Source organism: Zootoca vivipara, chromosome 5 (genome assembly GCF_965207765.1).
Source record: "Zootoca vivipara chromosome 5, rZooViv2.hap1.1, whole genome shotgun sequence".
Lineage (NCBI taxonomy): Eukaryota > Metazoa > Chordata > Lepidosauria > Squamata > Lacertidae > Zootoca > Zootoca vivipara.
Window position 1 is genome coordinate 76,413,671 of NC_142588.1, and position 14,556 is coordinate 76,428,226.

At 45.8% G+C, this 14,556-nt stretch overlaps 1 protein-coding gene across 2 annotated transcripts in view; it reads left to right on the forward strand.

The window, feature by feature from the left end:
* TIPARP (TCDD inducible poly(ADP-ribose) polymerase) overlaps nucleotides 1-1,240 on the forward strand; it is a 30,848-nt gene extending 29,608 nt beyond the window's left edge. For both annotated transcript variants that reach the window (XM_035133175.3, XM_060274458.2), the window contains exon 6: nucleotides 435-1,240. In XM_035133175.3, the coding sequence (XP_034989066.1) occupies nucleotides 435-882 (448 nt within the window). In that variant the 3' untranslated portion in view covers nucleotides 883-1,240. The remainder of the gene's footprint in view (nucleotides 1-434) is intronic.
* The last annotated feature ends 13,316 nt before the right edge of the window (nucleotides 1,241-14,556 follow it).

A 14,556-nucleotide genomic window follows, 5' to 3' on the forward strand; every position in this document is an offset into this window, starting at 1 on the left:
GCGTCTGTTTTAAATGTGTGTTGTTATTTCAATGCAATGATACTTTCAGGTATTCCAGCTGTCAGTCTGGCATGTCCCAGAAGCTTGGCAATAAAGTCATTATGCTGGACTTCTGTCCTTTTTAGCTCTCTACTTCCAGTCTGAGGTAATATCCTCAGAGCTTTACTTAAGCTCCCCTTAAGAAGCGCAGAGAGGCAAGAGTTAGATAGACAAGGAGTATTTTGGAGCCGAAATTGTTGCACCCTGTGATTTAGGACCATACATTGAGTATCGGCAACACAAACCTTCAGGCATTAAACCCCACACACACAGCGCAAAGGAGGGTGTGCTTGTTTTGTTCCACATCAATTCGTGCATGGAGATTTTTGTAATTATATTTTTTTTACCGCGTGCCTGTTGGAACTCACTGGTTCCTTTTGTTTTCCCGCTTCCAGGAAAAAGGAGTACATGTCTAAAAAGATGACAGGACTGGACAGGATTATGAACGAAAGACATTTGTTCCACGGCACCTCGCAGGATGTGGTCGACGGAATCTGCAAGCATAATTTTGACCCCCGGGTCTGTGGGAAGCATGCCACCATGTTTGGGCAAGGCAGCTACTTTGCCCGGAAAGCCAGCTACTCGCACAACTTCTCCAAGCGATCTCCCAAAGGGATCCACTATATGTTCCTGGCTAAAGTACTGACAGGGAGGTACACGGTCGGCAACCACACCATGCGAAGGCCTCCGCCCATGAACCCCACCAGCATCACCAGCGACCTGTACGACTCCTGCGTGGACAACTACTTCGAGCCTCAGATCTTCGTCATTTTCAACGATGACCAGAGCTATCCCTATTTCGTAATCCAGTATGAAGAAGTTAGTAACGTCGTCGTGATCTGAGAACAAAATGGGGATGTGTGAGAGAGAATTGCTTCATGTTGATTTGTTGTTGTTGTAACAACCTTTTTTTAACCTGATATTTGTAGAATTGGATCCCTTTTGCTGCGGAGGGGGGGAAAAAGAAACAATTGCGGAACTCTGAATAAAGATGCTAAGGGGTTAGGGAGGGAGGGGGGCAGGGGAAAAAAGACATTTTTAAAACTCCTGAAAAAGACCAATTGTGTACTTGCTATATTCTGTGCAAACTGTAAATATTTTTCCATTGTTTATAGTCGAGGGGAGAAAAGAAAAACCTGTGCCTTTTGTTATAAACACTATTTATGTTAGTAAACTTAATGTTTTAAAAAAAGAACCTTAACATGTGCGTCTCAAATGCTTATTTGTAGTCCGGCTTGCCTGGTTAAGCTTTGCGCCATTCTCAGGCTGCCAACGTTTGCTCCCGCAGCTCGATCTGCAGATACTTTGCTCCATGTTGCAGAATGTTCCGCCTGCTGATTTGTGCAAATTAAGCTGCTGTTCAAGGCACAGGGACAGCCTAGCTTAGCTTTCCTTCTTACTGGGCAGCTGACATTCCATGCAAGCCCAAAGAGCAGAATTCTCACCTTTAAAAACAAAACAAAATGCGCAGAGGCGTTTTCTTGGTTCAGATGCTGCTGCAAAACAGCCTCTCCTAGCAATCCAAGCTCAGATGTCAGTGTTAAACCTCTCGCTTATAAAGCATTGCTGCTTCTGTCTTCTGCTGCCTCCCAGCACAAAGATTTCTCAAACTTGAATTTAGGTTTGGCTGCAACTGTTGTGGTCACAGCAGTGAAATCCCATACAAGTCTCTGCAGGTAGCATCTGGGGAACCCATCTCCCCCTGGAGCAAGGGTGAGGAAACACTTTGCCTGCAAGGCCACTTTCCCCCCAAAACCATGCTCACACACCCCCTAGCAACGTCAGCAGCAGCGTTCAGGCCTGCTGGGGGCTGCTTTGTGCACTCATGTTCCTTGCAGGGAATGTGTTGGTGAAGCAGAACTTGATCCCGTGCATCAACCTTTTGACAGGCGGGCCAGCACTGAAGGCGATCTCGGAGTTGCATGAATGGGTGAGAGCTTGATTTTGGCCCCTTTAACCAGGACCTGTAAAAGCTGCTGAATTGCCAGCATGTAAAAAATGTGCACTGGGCTGGAAAAGTCCAGTTTCAGGGTTGGAGGGAAGCCTGCATGTGGGCAGCTGATGAGAATGAGAAGTGAGTCCAGAAATGAGGAAGTCGTCTCATAGCCCACTAGCATGAGGTTGGCATCTTGTTCATCGCCTGAGAGCAGCATAGAGAAGTGGGTGCCTGTTGGCTGTGAAAAAATAGGTGGAAGCGGTGCCCTCGTCAAGTTCATCGGAGACCCTGTGTGGTCTGCACTCGCTGTTTTTCGAAGGTTCTGCACCATTTTCCAGGATCAACAGTTTGCATGCAACTCCCATCCTAGATAATGAAGAGCTCATTTTGGATTTTGACTGTTGGGTAACTTAGGAACAATATGCATTGCTCATAGCATGCAGAGAAATTTGTTACTAGCTGTGTGAAACGGGAGTGCAAATGAAATATGGCCTATGCCACTGATAATCTATATCAGGCATCCCCAAACTTCGGCCCTCCAGATGTTTTGGACTACAATTCCCATCATCCCCGAACACTGGTTCTGTTAGTTAGGGATCATGGGAGTTGTAGGCTAAAACATCTGGAGGGCCACAGTTTGGGGATGCCTGCCTTAAAGCTTAACCTCTTAAGGTGATGGTTTGGACCCAAATCTAATGCAATCCAACCAAGAAAAAGCACAGGGCAAGAAAAGAGAGGTTTTTCTTTTCGTGGCTTAATCTTGGAAAAGGAACTGCTTCGTTTTAAGTTAATGATTTTAAAATTCATAAAGTGAAAACAATTGCTGCACCTTTAGTAAGTTTTTGATCAGGCTATTTATCATTCTGCCTAGTGTATAACATTAGGTTTTCTTTTGCGATAGGGGAAAAAGAGGAGATTGTGCTGCTCTTGGCATTGTGGAACCTGTTGTCTCCCTCAGCTGAGTAATGCATTTCCAACTGCATTAATTAGCACTGCTACACTGTCTGGCTGCTGCTTGGATCAATCCAATTTCAGCAATGCGGGTGCTGAGAGGATGGTTACACAAGAATGCACAAAAAGGGTTTCCGTCTTGCAGAAAAGCAGAGGTGGCCTGAAGCTGACCGAGAACAGAAAATGGTGTCCAAGGCCACCCACATTATTTTGGGACCAGATGCACAGAATCCCACAAGTTCTTTAGGGGGTTGGACTGGATGGCCCTTGTGGTCTCTTCCAACTCTATGATTCTATTATTCTTTCCCCACTTCTCCCCAGCAGGAAAAATACAATTTTCTGCTCTAATGATACCCAGAATCAGCCGCCAAGGGTGGCAACTTCCACTTTTCCTCCATCAAAGGTCCTACACTTGCAGAAAAGTATGGAGTTGGTAAAGCAGTGGATTACACCCTACCCGAGGATGCAGATTTACATAAAATTTGCACGTTTTCATTGGCACGTGTATATGCAAAATTAGAAATGATCACTACAACTTAAGTAAAAATCCAATGCATACAAGGGTGAAACTGTGAGCAGGTATGCTAGCTGCCCAGGAGCTAACAAGCTGACAACTTTCAAGCACCTGTTTTCCCTCCCTGGAATTCTTTGTTTTTCAGCCATGCACAGAGAGGACTCCTTCAAAGAGAAAATTGTCCTCTATAAAGCAGGACACATGTCAGCTCCATGACTTGGTTGCATTTCAGACCGTTTTGATACTCGGGCCAGATTTTCTAACCCATCTGTAGCAGGCGAAGATTATCTTCTGTCTTAAGAATCCAGAATTTGCATTGTAGTCGTTCAAAGTATGAGGTGAGGCATGAAGTGTTTGAAGCGAGCCGCTATCTCATTCTCTGCTCGATGTCTGCCCATAATCTTTGGTTGAGGAGTTTATGGGGCAAGTGCAAACTGTTAAAGAGCCAAGCATGGGTGGAAGTTGCCTCCCACACATATCTTTAGAGCAGTGGAAAAATCACTTTGTTGTGGCTCTGGAAAAATGGCATGGTTGGGCATGTGCAGAGCAGAGGCCCTGCCACTTTAACCACAGCACCATTCTCAACTTTGCAAAGAGTACCCAGGAAGCAGTCCTCGAAACTCCCCTTGTTCTTGGCGCATTTTGCGACAGAGAATTTCATTAGCTCGAGCAGTTTCTGAGCTCTGGGCACAGTACTGCACCTAAGATTTCAGATTAAAACTGCAGAGTGGAAGGAAAGGAGGACCTTTTTCTGCCTCCCCACTTCCAGCTACTCTCTGAAGACTGGAGAAGTTCTTAAGAATATTAGGGGTTTGGGCCGGAGAAGGACTAGACCATGTGAAAAATGAACATAATACTTTAGCTGCCGTTCATTCATTTTCAGCTTTGTATTCTTGTTATTAAAAAGTGCGCCTGGACATTCTGTTGTTGCGCCCATAATCTAGGTATAAAGTGCCATTTAGCTCCTAGTTTTCATATATCAGTTTCTAACCCTGCTAGGAAGATCAGGTGCAAGAGAACCCTTCATTTTCATGTCCTGTCACTTCTTGTTTAAGGTAGGGTTACCAGACGTCCCCAGTTCCTGGGGACAGTCCCCGGATTTGCAAATCTGTCCCCGGGAAATGTTGCAGCGGCAGCCTCAGCAGTCCAGAGCCAGGCTGTTAGCGCAGTTGGCTCTGGCTGGCTTTAGGAGCTGCTCGCTGCTGTGGCACCAGAGCCAACTGCACTACCAGGCTGGCCCCTCCTGGGCAATGCCTGCCCATGACTCCGGAGCCTCCCCTGATTTGTCAAAACAAAGGGGGAAGGAGATCGGGGAAGGCTCAGGAGCCATGGGCGGGTTGCACACCGTTGCCCAGTTTTTTTTTTAAAAAAAAACTGCATTTATGTTTCACAGGGTGCGAAAGAAGGGCTTTGCACCTTTATACAATATGCATTCTTGGGCCCAGGGTCTTTTGCCTCACCATCCCCACTAATGACCCTGTTGCTACTCTGTTTCACAAAAAAAGTGTCCCCGAAAAAAATCTGGTAACCATAGTTTAAGGAGACCAACTCTGGTGGGATGTATCCAAGCACCCTCAAAATCTTGGAGCCAACAAAGCTTGGAGGTGATTGGGAGTCCCACTCCCAAACAAGTATATTTATCTTGCCTTAGCAGTACCCTGCCGCAGTTCTGTTTCTGAGCAGACCTGGCCTTAATCAATAGGCAATTCTGGGTAGCTTCCTACATCATCAGCACGTTTGGCAAAACGGCTATTCTCTCTGCAGCACTCTCCCGATGAGTGTACTTCAGTTGCTCAAGAACAGCAGAAGGACAAAGGGGATTGACTCGAGAAGCTCCAGAAGCAAAATAAACAGCACGTCTGAGGAGTTGACTTGCACACTGTACACAGAAAGGCGGACTGGGGAAGCTTTTTCCAATCCAAGGGCCACCTTCCCTCCTGGGCAGCTTTATGGGGGCCACATGCAAGCAAGGTGTGTGTCCTGAGTTAAAAGTGGGCCAGGCCAAAGGTAACAGTGGGTGGAGCAATCTTATGTGACTATAAGCTGCATTCCAGCCACACAAGCCAGAGGTTTCTATGCACATAAACACAGGCTCTTCATCACCAAGAGGCGTGATGGGAACATAGGATGGACACTTGGTTCTTCTAGCTTAGCACTGGCTGGCAGTGGCTCCTCAGACATTCAGGCTGGGGTCTTACCTAGAGATGCTGAACCCGGGATCTTTGCATGGAAAGCAGATGCTCTATCCACGAACTATAACCCTTCTTCCCCTGAATCTCAGTTCCAAGGATACATACAGTCAGAAGGACCCAAGGAACATGGGTGATGGACAAGATCGGGGGGGGGGGCTGGATAGAGACATCTGGAGGGCTGCATATCTCCACCACCACCACCCAGGCCTGAGATGCCCCACTCTTGCAGTAAGCAATAGGACAAAGCCTTCCCCATCCCCCCCAAAGTATATCGGGAAGAAAAGGGGGTGTAAAGAGTCTTTCATAAAAGGGAGCATTCCAACTGCAAAGACTCCCATTCCACGAGCATTTTGAAGAGGTGCCATTGAGCAAAAAACTGACCACATGCTGCTGCTGATCACGTAGCTCGGCTCATAGGCGAACCAGCTAGAATGTACAGGCTCCCAAGGTGTGGTAGGAGAGACCAACCAAGCAGGACCATTGAGGAAATTAGCTTTAAAGAAAAGGGAAAGTGGGGGGGGGGCAGCAGCAATGAACAAACAAAAATCCAACACAAAATGATGTATTTGGGATACATTACACTTGTTCTTCATGTATTATACAAATGCACATCTGGAGCTACTAAACTTAATGGATACATCTGTTGATGCAGATGTGTGGCATATGAGGCCAGGACTTAACTAGAGCAGGATCCGATCCCATTCCTGCACATTTTTAAGATTCTTGCTTCCTCTCATGTGCACGCACACTTTTGCATGTTAGTGCACGCACACTTTTGCATGTTGCATTTCAAGCCGCTCTATTACCTTTACAGCGCTCCCTCCCAATACTTAGAATTATAGAGATGGAAGGTACCCCAAGGGTCATCCAGCCCAACCCCCTGCAATGCAGGAATCTCAGCTAAAGCATCCATGATATATGGCCATCCAACCTCTGTTTAAAAAACTCCCAAGGAAGGAGAGTCCACCACCTCTAGTGTGAGTCTGTTCCACTGCCGAACAGCTTACTGTTGGAATGTTTTAGTTGCAATCTCCTCTCTTGCAACTTGAAGCCATTGGTTTGAGTCCTACCCTCCAGAGCAGGAGAAAACAAGCTTGTTCCCTCTTCCATATGACAGCCCTTAAGATATCTGAAGATGGCTATCATATCCTCTCTCAGTCTCCTCTTTTCCAGGCTAAACATACCCAGCTCCTTCAAGCACTCCTCATAAGGCTTGGTTTCCAGACCCTTGATCATCTTGGTTGCCCTCCTCTGCCCACGTTCCAACTTGTCAGCATCCTTCTTAAATTGTGGTACCCAGAATTGGACACAGTATTGCAAGTAACACCTCCTCAAAGCCTTAAAGTCCAGGGTGTATGTCCAACTAAACTCCCTTTTTCCCTTGCCTCTGTATAATGAAGCCCAAGAGGACACAATCACTTCCTCCCAATAACTTAATAGCTATTGCCACATTTTGCTGAAGTTAATGAGGGTTGGGGTTGTTGTTTTAATCAGTGCTTTATCTCAAGATTGTGCTTGTTCCTTAAAATGGGGGAAACTGGTTTGCAATTAATCTTTCTTTGCTCCTGAGAACAGCATCAGACATGTGTAGCACTCGGCACAGAACACCTGGCTGGTATTTTATTGCATTTCTGTTCAGCTCACCGTTCTGTGCTTTACCCAAATGATAGGTCTCCATTTCCTCCTTACAGAAAACAGATTGTGTGATAGATGGGCAAACCACCATCTGCAATGATTCTTATCTTTATTTCCCGCACACGGAAGGCAGGCTCGACGCCTAGGAGAGGAAACATGTAACTTTCATCGCAAGAATAAGCCGTTTCTCAATGTTCACAGGACGTGATTTCTGCAAACGTCCAGAGATAAGAGGAGGGATCTGTACTTTTTGTGTGGAAAATATTTATTGTAACAAAGGTTGTTAAAAGTTTAAGGTAAATTTTAACCAGGTAGACTGTGAAAACTTTCTCTCTCTCTCTCTCTCTCTCTCTCTCTCTCTCTCTCTCTCTCTCTCTCTCTCTCTCTCTCTCTCTCTGTGTGTGTGTGTGTGTGTGTGTAATTGAATAACCAAAGCACAGAATTTGTTTGTGCAGTAAAATAACTCAGTCAGAACAAATCACAGAAGAATCTGTGCATTCCTTTGGAATACAGCTTGTCTCATAATGCTACATTTTTATTGAATCAATGTTGGGTATGGTGGGGGAAAGTACAGTAGTGGGTCTGTCAAATCCCTGCTCAACCATGATGTTTAGTGAGTGATCTTTTAAACACCACCAATTCTCAACCCAATCTACTTCAGAGATTTATTGTAAGTATAACATGGGGGGAACCCAGGGTGTGCCATCCTGAGCTCTTTGGTGGAAATCTCAAGCTAGATGCTTTCCAGGCGCGATCAAAGGTGTTGCTTTTAACCATTAACCTGTCCAGTTATTAAAATCTGCAGGAGAGGCCCATTGAATGGTACCACCACTTGCAGAAGTCCGCTTGATGTCAGACATGAGAGGGCTTTGTCCTGTGTCTCTCCCACACTGTGACATGTGCTCCCATTAGAGTTACAACGGGTCTCCCTCCCTTCCTCTGCATTAGGAAGCATCCCTTTAATTTTACCTTTAGATTTGTTTTTAGTAACCATAGAATTGTAGAGCTGGAAGGGATCCCAAGCGTCATCTAGTCCTACCCCCTGCAGGCAAGCAATCTCAGCTCAAGCATCCATGACAGATGGCCATCCAACCTCTGCTTAGAAACCTCCAAGGAAGGAGAGTCTACCACCTCTCCGTGGGAGACTGTTCCACTTCTGAACAGCTCTTACTGTCAGAAAGTTCTCCCTGATGTTTAGTCTGAATCTCCTTTCTTGTAGCTTGTTGCTGGTTTTATTTTCTAAAATGGTGTTCACATTACTCTCTCTGATCTATTGTAGTGCACACCACCTTGGAGGTTTGCAGAAAGGCAGCACAAACATATTGCAAATGAATAATTATCACCAAGCAATCTCTGGCCTGCATATACTCATTAGGAGATCTGCTGGCAGGGAGGGTTCCAACCTGTCACCTAAATTGAAGCCTCCCCAGGCATATATGCAGATCTGCATCCCGCGCAAAAATGTAGTCAGTGGGTGGGGTGGCATTTCAAGAAGACTCCTTTGCTAGGCCTGCGTCAGATCTGCCAGCTAGGGAGTGACAAGCTTGAGTTTTCCCAGACCGCATATTATCTGCTGTTCCTGACAGTGTCAATTTAGACATTGATCTCTGGGAAAGTTTGTTCCTCTACAAAGAGGAACAAACAGACTTACCCTGCCCTAATCCCAAAGAGGAGGCACCAGCAGCCATTCTGCTTGCTATCTGGTGTGAACAGTGTGAGCTGTTCCCGGAAAATTCTCCTGGGAAACAAACTAGTTTGCATGCAGCTCAAGTCACTGGGTGTTCGTTCCGGGGATCAAATGTCCCAGCCAGGGCATAGTCTGAGGACAAATGATGGAGCCGCCTTGCTGAAGCTAAGCAGGTCTGGGTCCATTCAGTGCTTGAACAGGCCCAGACCACGTAGGGTCCTCCATGTGCCGTGCCCGGAGTTCTACAGCAGAAGGAAATGTACTAACTAGAATAAATGCATGAAATCATTCTGCATGTTTGATCCTTCAAGCCACGTGCGCTGACACTCAGGGCTGATTCCACGGCAGATGGTGATGATAATATTGCAGGTGTGAGGCTCTCGCTTGCCTCACCGACAGTCACATTTTGAGGGACCGTCTCCCATGCTTTCAATTTGGACACAGTCTTCCCCTTGGCAAAACCGAAAGGGTAACTCTAGAGGCTGCTGCCGGGTTATCTGGCACACAGACACGCTGTGGGTGGTTGCTAAGATGGACAGAGGAGGAAAGCTGACGAATAAGCTTTGCACAAGACTGCTATAACAGCATTGTATTTCCCGCATAAGCTATTTGGGGCATACCACATCCAGATAACGCACACACTGTAATCGCTATGCGGTGGTCAGCCCAGACAGTTTCTGGAGAGTGAATTCATTTACAGAGGAAACCTGTAGTCTTTCCCCAATCACATCTTCGACTTCTCTAGAACTGCAGCCCAATTCAGCCCTGCCAACCAAGGTTAGACAAGGGACTTCAAATCCCTAGGTGCCAATGTCAAATGCATAGGTAGGAGAGCCCTCATGCCTTTGGAATTCCTACTGGGCTAAAAGCGAGCCTATAATTTTACCTGTCAGAAAGAAACATGCAAATACACACAATGCTTTGAACACATCTTATTGAATATATAGCTCTGAGCTTTCCACAAAGACTCCCCCCACCCCAGCTCTGGGGGTCTGCTTGACTCCCTACACATTGCCCACCAGCTATTGTGCAGCTTGATCTCATGTCCCTTATTTATCATCCTGAGCTGGGGAACTCTGAAAAAACTGTACTTTCTTTCCACTACTCTCTTAAGCACCCATCTTCAGGACCTTCCTGGGTCAAACAACTCATATAGGGACATGCTTCTCAAAATTCCAAGGTATTTCCCTGTGAGGATCTCTGTGTTAATCCGAATTTATGATATGGTTTATCTCTGTAGATCATGGCATAAGTGTAAGATTGGCGTAACTCTATTATTATGCCATGAGACCCTTCATGATGAGCTTTGGAACAAGCCAGATTCCAGCCCCCTGCTGAAAGGCATTCAGGAATATCCTGAGCTCACACCCAACTGATTTAAGGATTAACACATGCAAAATTAGTTGTCAAGTACAGGACACTCAACTCCTCAATGGGATCCACCCACACAATGGTAAGGTGGTTTGAAGGCACATCTCAGACAGAGATGACCCTAATGGCTCCCTATCTCAAGTCTGTTAAGCAAACAGGGTGGCCCCATCCTGTTTAAACATTTTAAACATTTCTCACTGTTTCTCACTATTCTGTAATGAGTTGTGGAAACTGTAGGAACCACTCATTTCACAGCCCCCTCCCCTCTCCACTGGCAGACCTTGGCAGAAAGGTTTTATATACGGTGTGTGTGTGTATATATATATATATAGAGAGAGAGAGAGAGAGAGAGAGAGAGAGAGAGAGAGAGAGAGAGAGAGAGAAAGCCATTACTGTAGATTCAAAGGCTAGTTATATAGTAGCTCCCATAGCTGCAACAGGCTAGAATTCAACCATCGCTCCCCAGGCTCAGCAAACTTCTGCTTCACTTTAAGGGCAGGTATACTTTCCTCTCTCCCCCCCCCCCTTCTAGTGTGGGTTTATAGCTAAATTGCCATGCCCATGCTTCTGTAGGCCTTCTAGAATAGTTAGGGAATCTTTTACTCTTTAATCAAGGTATGTGTTGTAATTTGCTATCTGCTTAGATTGTAACTCTGATGTCTAAAGCAGCATGTGTTTTTATAGAGATAGATGATAGATCTATTTTATATAATAAAACTAGCTTTCCTTATATCTTTGTGTGAGAGCTTCCTGTGGGCATCAGATTAAAGATTAACACGCATCGATAACAACCGCACATCATAACTCCAGCAAAATATCCTAAACCTTTCAGTGGTGTGCATATGAACCTACATGTGAGTTCAGGTACGCACTTGTAGCATTCCTGCAGCTGCTAAGCTTCCAAGTTTAGCAATAAAGATGTGGTCTATCTTTCTCCCTCCCTCCCTTTCCCCTCCTCTCTCACTGGCAAATCTACAAGGGGAGTTTGCTGCACCTTGTAGATCAAACCCAAGGATATTTATATGGGGAGAGAGGGTCTCAGTGGGGAGGGGACTCTAGACTGCACTTTGATGTTGGCTGCAAAAAGAAAGGAAACCTGAAGGGCAAAGCAAATATTCCCTTTTGGAATATGCCTTAGGTCAGTTGATTGAGACAGAAGTGCAGGGAGGACTTGAGAAAGAACAGCAAAGTTGGGACAGGGTATTGCTGCTGCTCGAGCAATACAGTGTTTGGGCTTTAATAACCCCAACTCTTCAGAGCGATGGCACACAAAGAGGCTCTGAAAGGTCAGGGTTAAGTGGAGAGGGAAGGTAGAGGAAAGACTACAATCATTTGGCTGGAGTAGTAACTTGGCCATTATTGGAGGGACCAACGAATTCATGTGCTGTCTAGCTTCAGCTTTTTTGGCGAATGGAAAAGAAGGGGTTGGGGTGGGGAGTTAAATATCAGAGTTCTCAAGGCAACACTGTTGACAACTTCCTTATGCAAAATTCTTTGTTCCAGGCTGGGTCTATAGAAGCCTTAAAGTATGCAGACAATTTCTTCATATATTCTAAATCTCAGCTAATTTACAGTTCTCACCAATCTCCTGTGTGCCTGTGGTTTTCCCTATCTTTTTAGAATTCTCTTTTTAGCGAAGGTATCAGCAGGACCTGACGCAAAAGCCCTGCAAAATAGCAGCAGTGTTTGTGCTGTTTCCATACCAACGGCTTCGGAATGTACAGAGCATCTTGCAAAGTGTTATCAAATTAGCAGCTCCGTACCATATGGCGACCAAGTTCTACCCTTGCATCCAAACCGGGGAGATGAAGTTTCCTCTTGAACAGATATATCTCGGCAGTAAGAGTTGCTGCAGTGTGAATTGGGTCCCTCACACAACTGCAGCCATGAATCTTTTGACGCTCCAAGCCTTTATGACTTCTTTGGGAAATCTGGTTTCAGGAAACATTTGCATGCGCCAAACTGTGGGAAATAGCTTGTTGACTCAGGAATGGATGTAAGGGATCGGCGCTTTGAGGAGGCAACATTCTATCACTGACCAAGTTGTATCTTTATGCTGCTCTAAGATGAGCTGTGGAACACGGGCAACACTCCAGATGTTGAGGGATGCTTTCCCATCAAGTTCCAGTGTGATCTGGAACATCCGCAGACAACCAAACGTCTATATGCACAGTTTGCAGAGGTTTCTGGCCAGCAGTCAATAACAGGGGATTCATACATGTCTAGAACATCCAAAGACCATAGCTTATTAGGCACATACTGTAGGGACTCGGGTGGCGCTGTGGTCTAAGTCACTGAGCCTCATTGGCTTGCCGATTAGATGGTCAGCAGTTTGAATCACTGCGACGGAGTGAGCTTCCATTGCTCTGTCCCAGCTCCTGCCAACCTAGCAGTTTGAAAGCACGCCACTGCAAGTGGATAAATAGGTACCGCTGCGGCGGGAAGGTAAACGGCATTTCCATGCACTCTGGTTTCTGTCACGGTGTTCCGTTGTGCCAGAAGCAGTTTAGTCATGCTGGCCACATGACCAGGAAAGTTGTCTGTGGACAAACACTGGCTCTCTCGGCCTGAAGCAAGATGAGCGCTGCAACCCCATAGTCGCCTTTGACTGGACTTAACCGTCCAGGGGTCCTTTACCTTTTTACATACTGTATATGCACACTGAAACTAAGCCACTACACACTATTACCTTGGATTCAATTGTCTTCCATAAAATACCCAGATTGACTCCTTTACGGATATGTCTGCATGCACTCTGGGTACATCGCAAATAAGAAAACCTGTGGGTTTCAGGACAGTGAATTCACCCTGAGACCCATTCAAAGGAATGGCTCTTCTTATTATTACAATAAACTTTAACTACTATGCAATCAACATGGGGATTTTTTCACAGCAGGGCAAGACTTGGTCCCAGTTAATCTTTATGATCACAGCAAATCTTTATATGAGAGCAGTGGAAAAGCTGGCTGTGGTAATACGGGTGAGAAAAGGGCAGGAGGAAGGGACAAGGAAGAATATTTAGAGATGTCGGACAGTGTTTCATCTGAGATAACAATAGCTGTAGAGTTTCTATGCTGCTTATCATTTTGTGTTTTGCAACTCAGCTCATACAGTATTTTCATTTTCATTTCTCTCTGAATTCAGGGAAAGAGAAACAAATGCTCACTCCCAAAGGAGACAAAGGGGAAATGAGTAGGAAGAAAGGGATGAGAAAATGCTTGTATATGGTGTGAATCTCTGTATGTGCAGAATAAGAAAGAGCACTTGTGCTTAAGAGCACTTGTGACGAAGCAGCAGCTGAGACCCGGCTCATTCCTTAATACGGTAGTTGTTTGCAGGTGGTGGGAGATCACCTTCCTTCTAGATCAGGCATCCCCAAACTTCGGCCCTCAAGATGTTTTGGACTACAATTCCCATCTTCCCCAACCACTGGTCCTGTTAGCTAGGGATCATGGGAGTTGTAGGCCAAAACATCTGGAGGGCCGCAGTTTGGGGATGCCTGTTCTAGATGGACGCAGCAATCTCTAGGGCAGGGGTCAGCAAATGTTTTCAGCAGGGGGCCGGTCCACTGTCCCTCAGACCTTGTGGGGGGCCGGACTATATTTTGAAGAAAAAAAATGAACAAATTCCTATGCCCCACAAATAATCCAGAGTTGCATTTAATAATAATATTATTATTATTTCCCCAGCCACTCTGGGCGGCTTCCAACAGAAAAATAAAACACAATAGTCTATTAAACATTAAAAGCCTCCCTGAACAGGGCTGCCTTAAATAAAAGGACACATTCTACTCATGTAAAAACACCAGGCAGGCCCCACAAATAATCCAGAGATGCATTTTAAATAAAAGGACACATTCTACTCATGTAAAAACATGCTGGTTCCTGGACCATCCGCAGGCCGGATTTAGAAGGCGATTGGGGCGCATTCGGCCCCCGGGCCTTAGTTTGGGGACCCCTGCTCTAGGGCCTCAGCATTTGGCACTGGTGTTTGTGATTTAATATGCACATTTTGTGGTCCCAAAATTGTACCGACACAAAACCAACTCCTGGCCCTATTGATATAAATAAGATTCTCCAGAGTGCCCATCTACCATACAACCCATCCTCCCTTTGCTGAGCCCATACTCCAGGCATCCCCAAACTGCGGCCCTCCAGATGTTTTGGCCCACAACTCCCATGATCCCTAGCTAACAGGACCAAAGGTCAGGGAAGATGGGAATTGTAGTCCA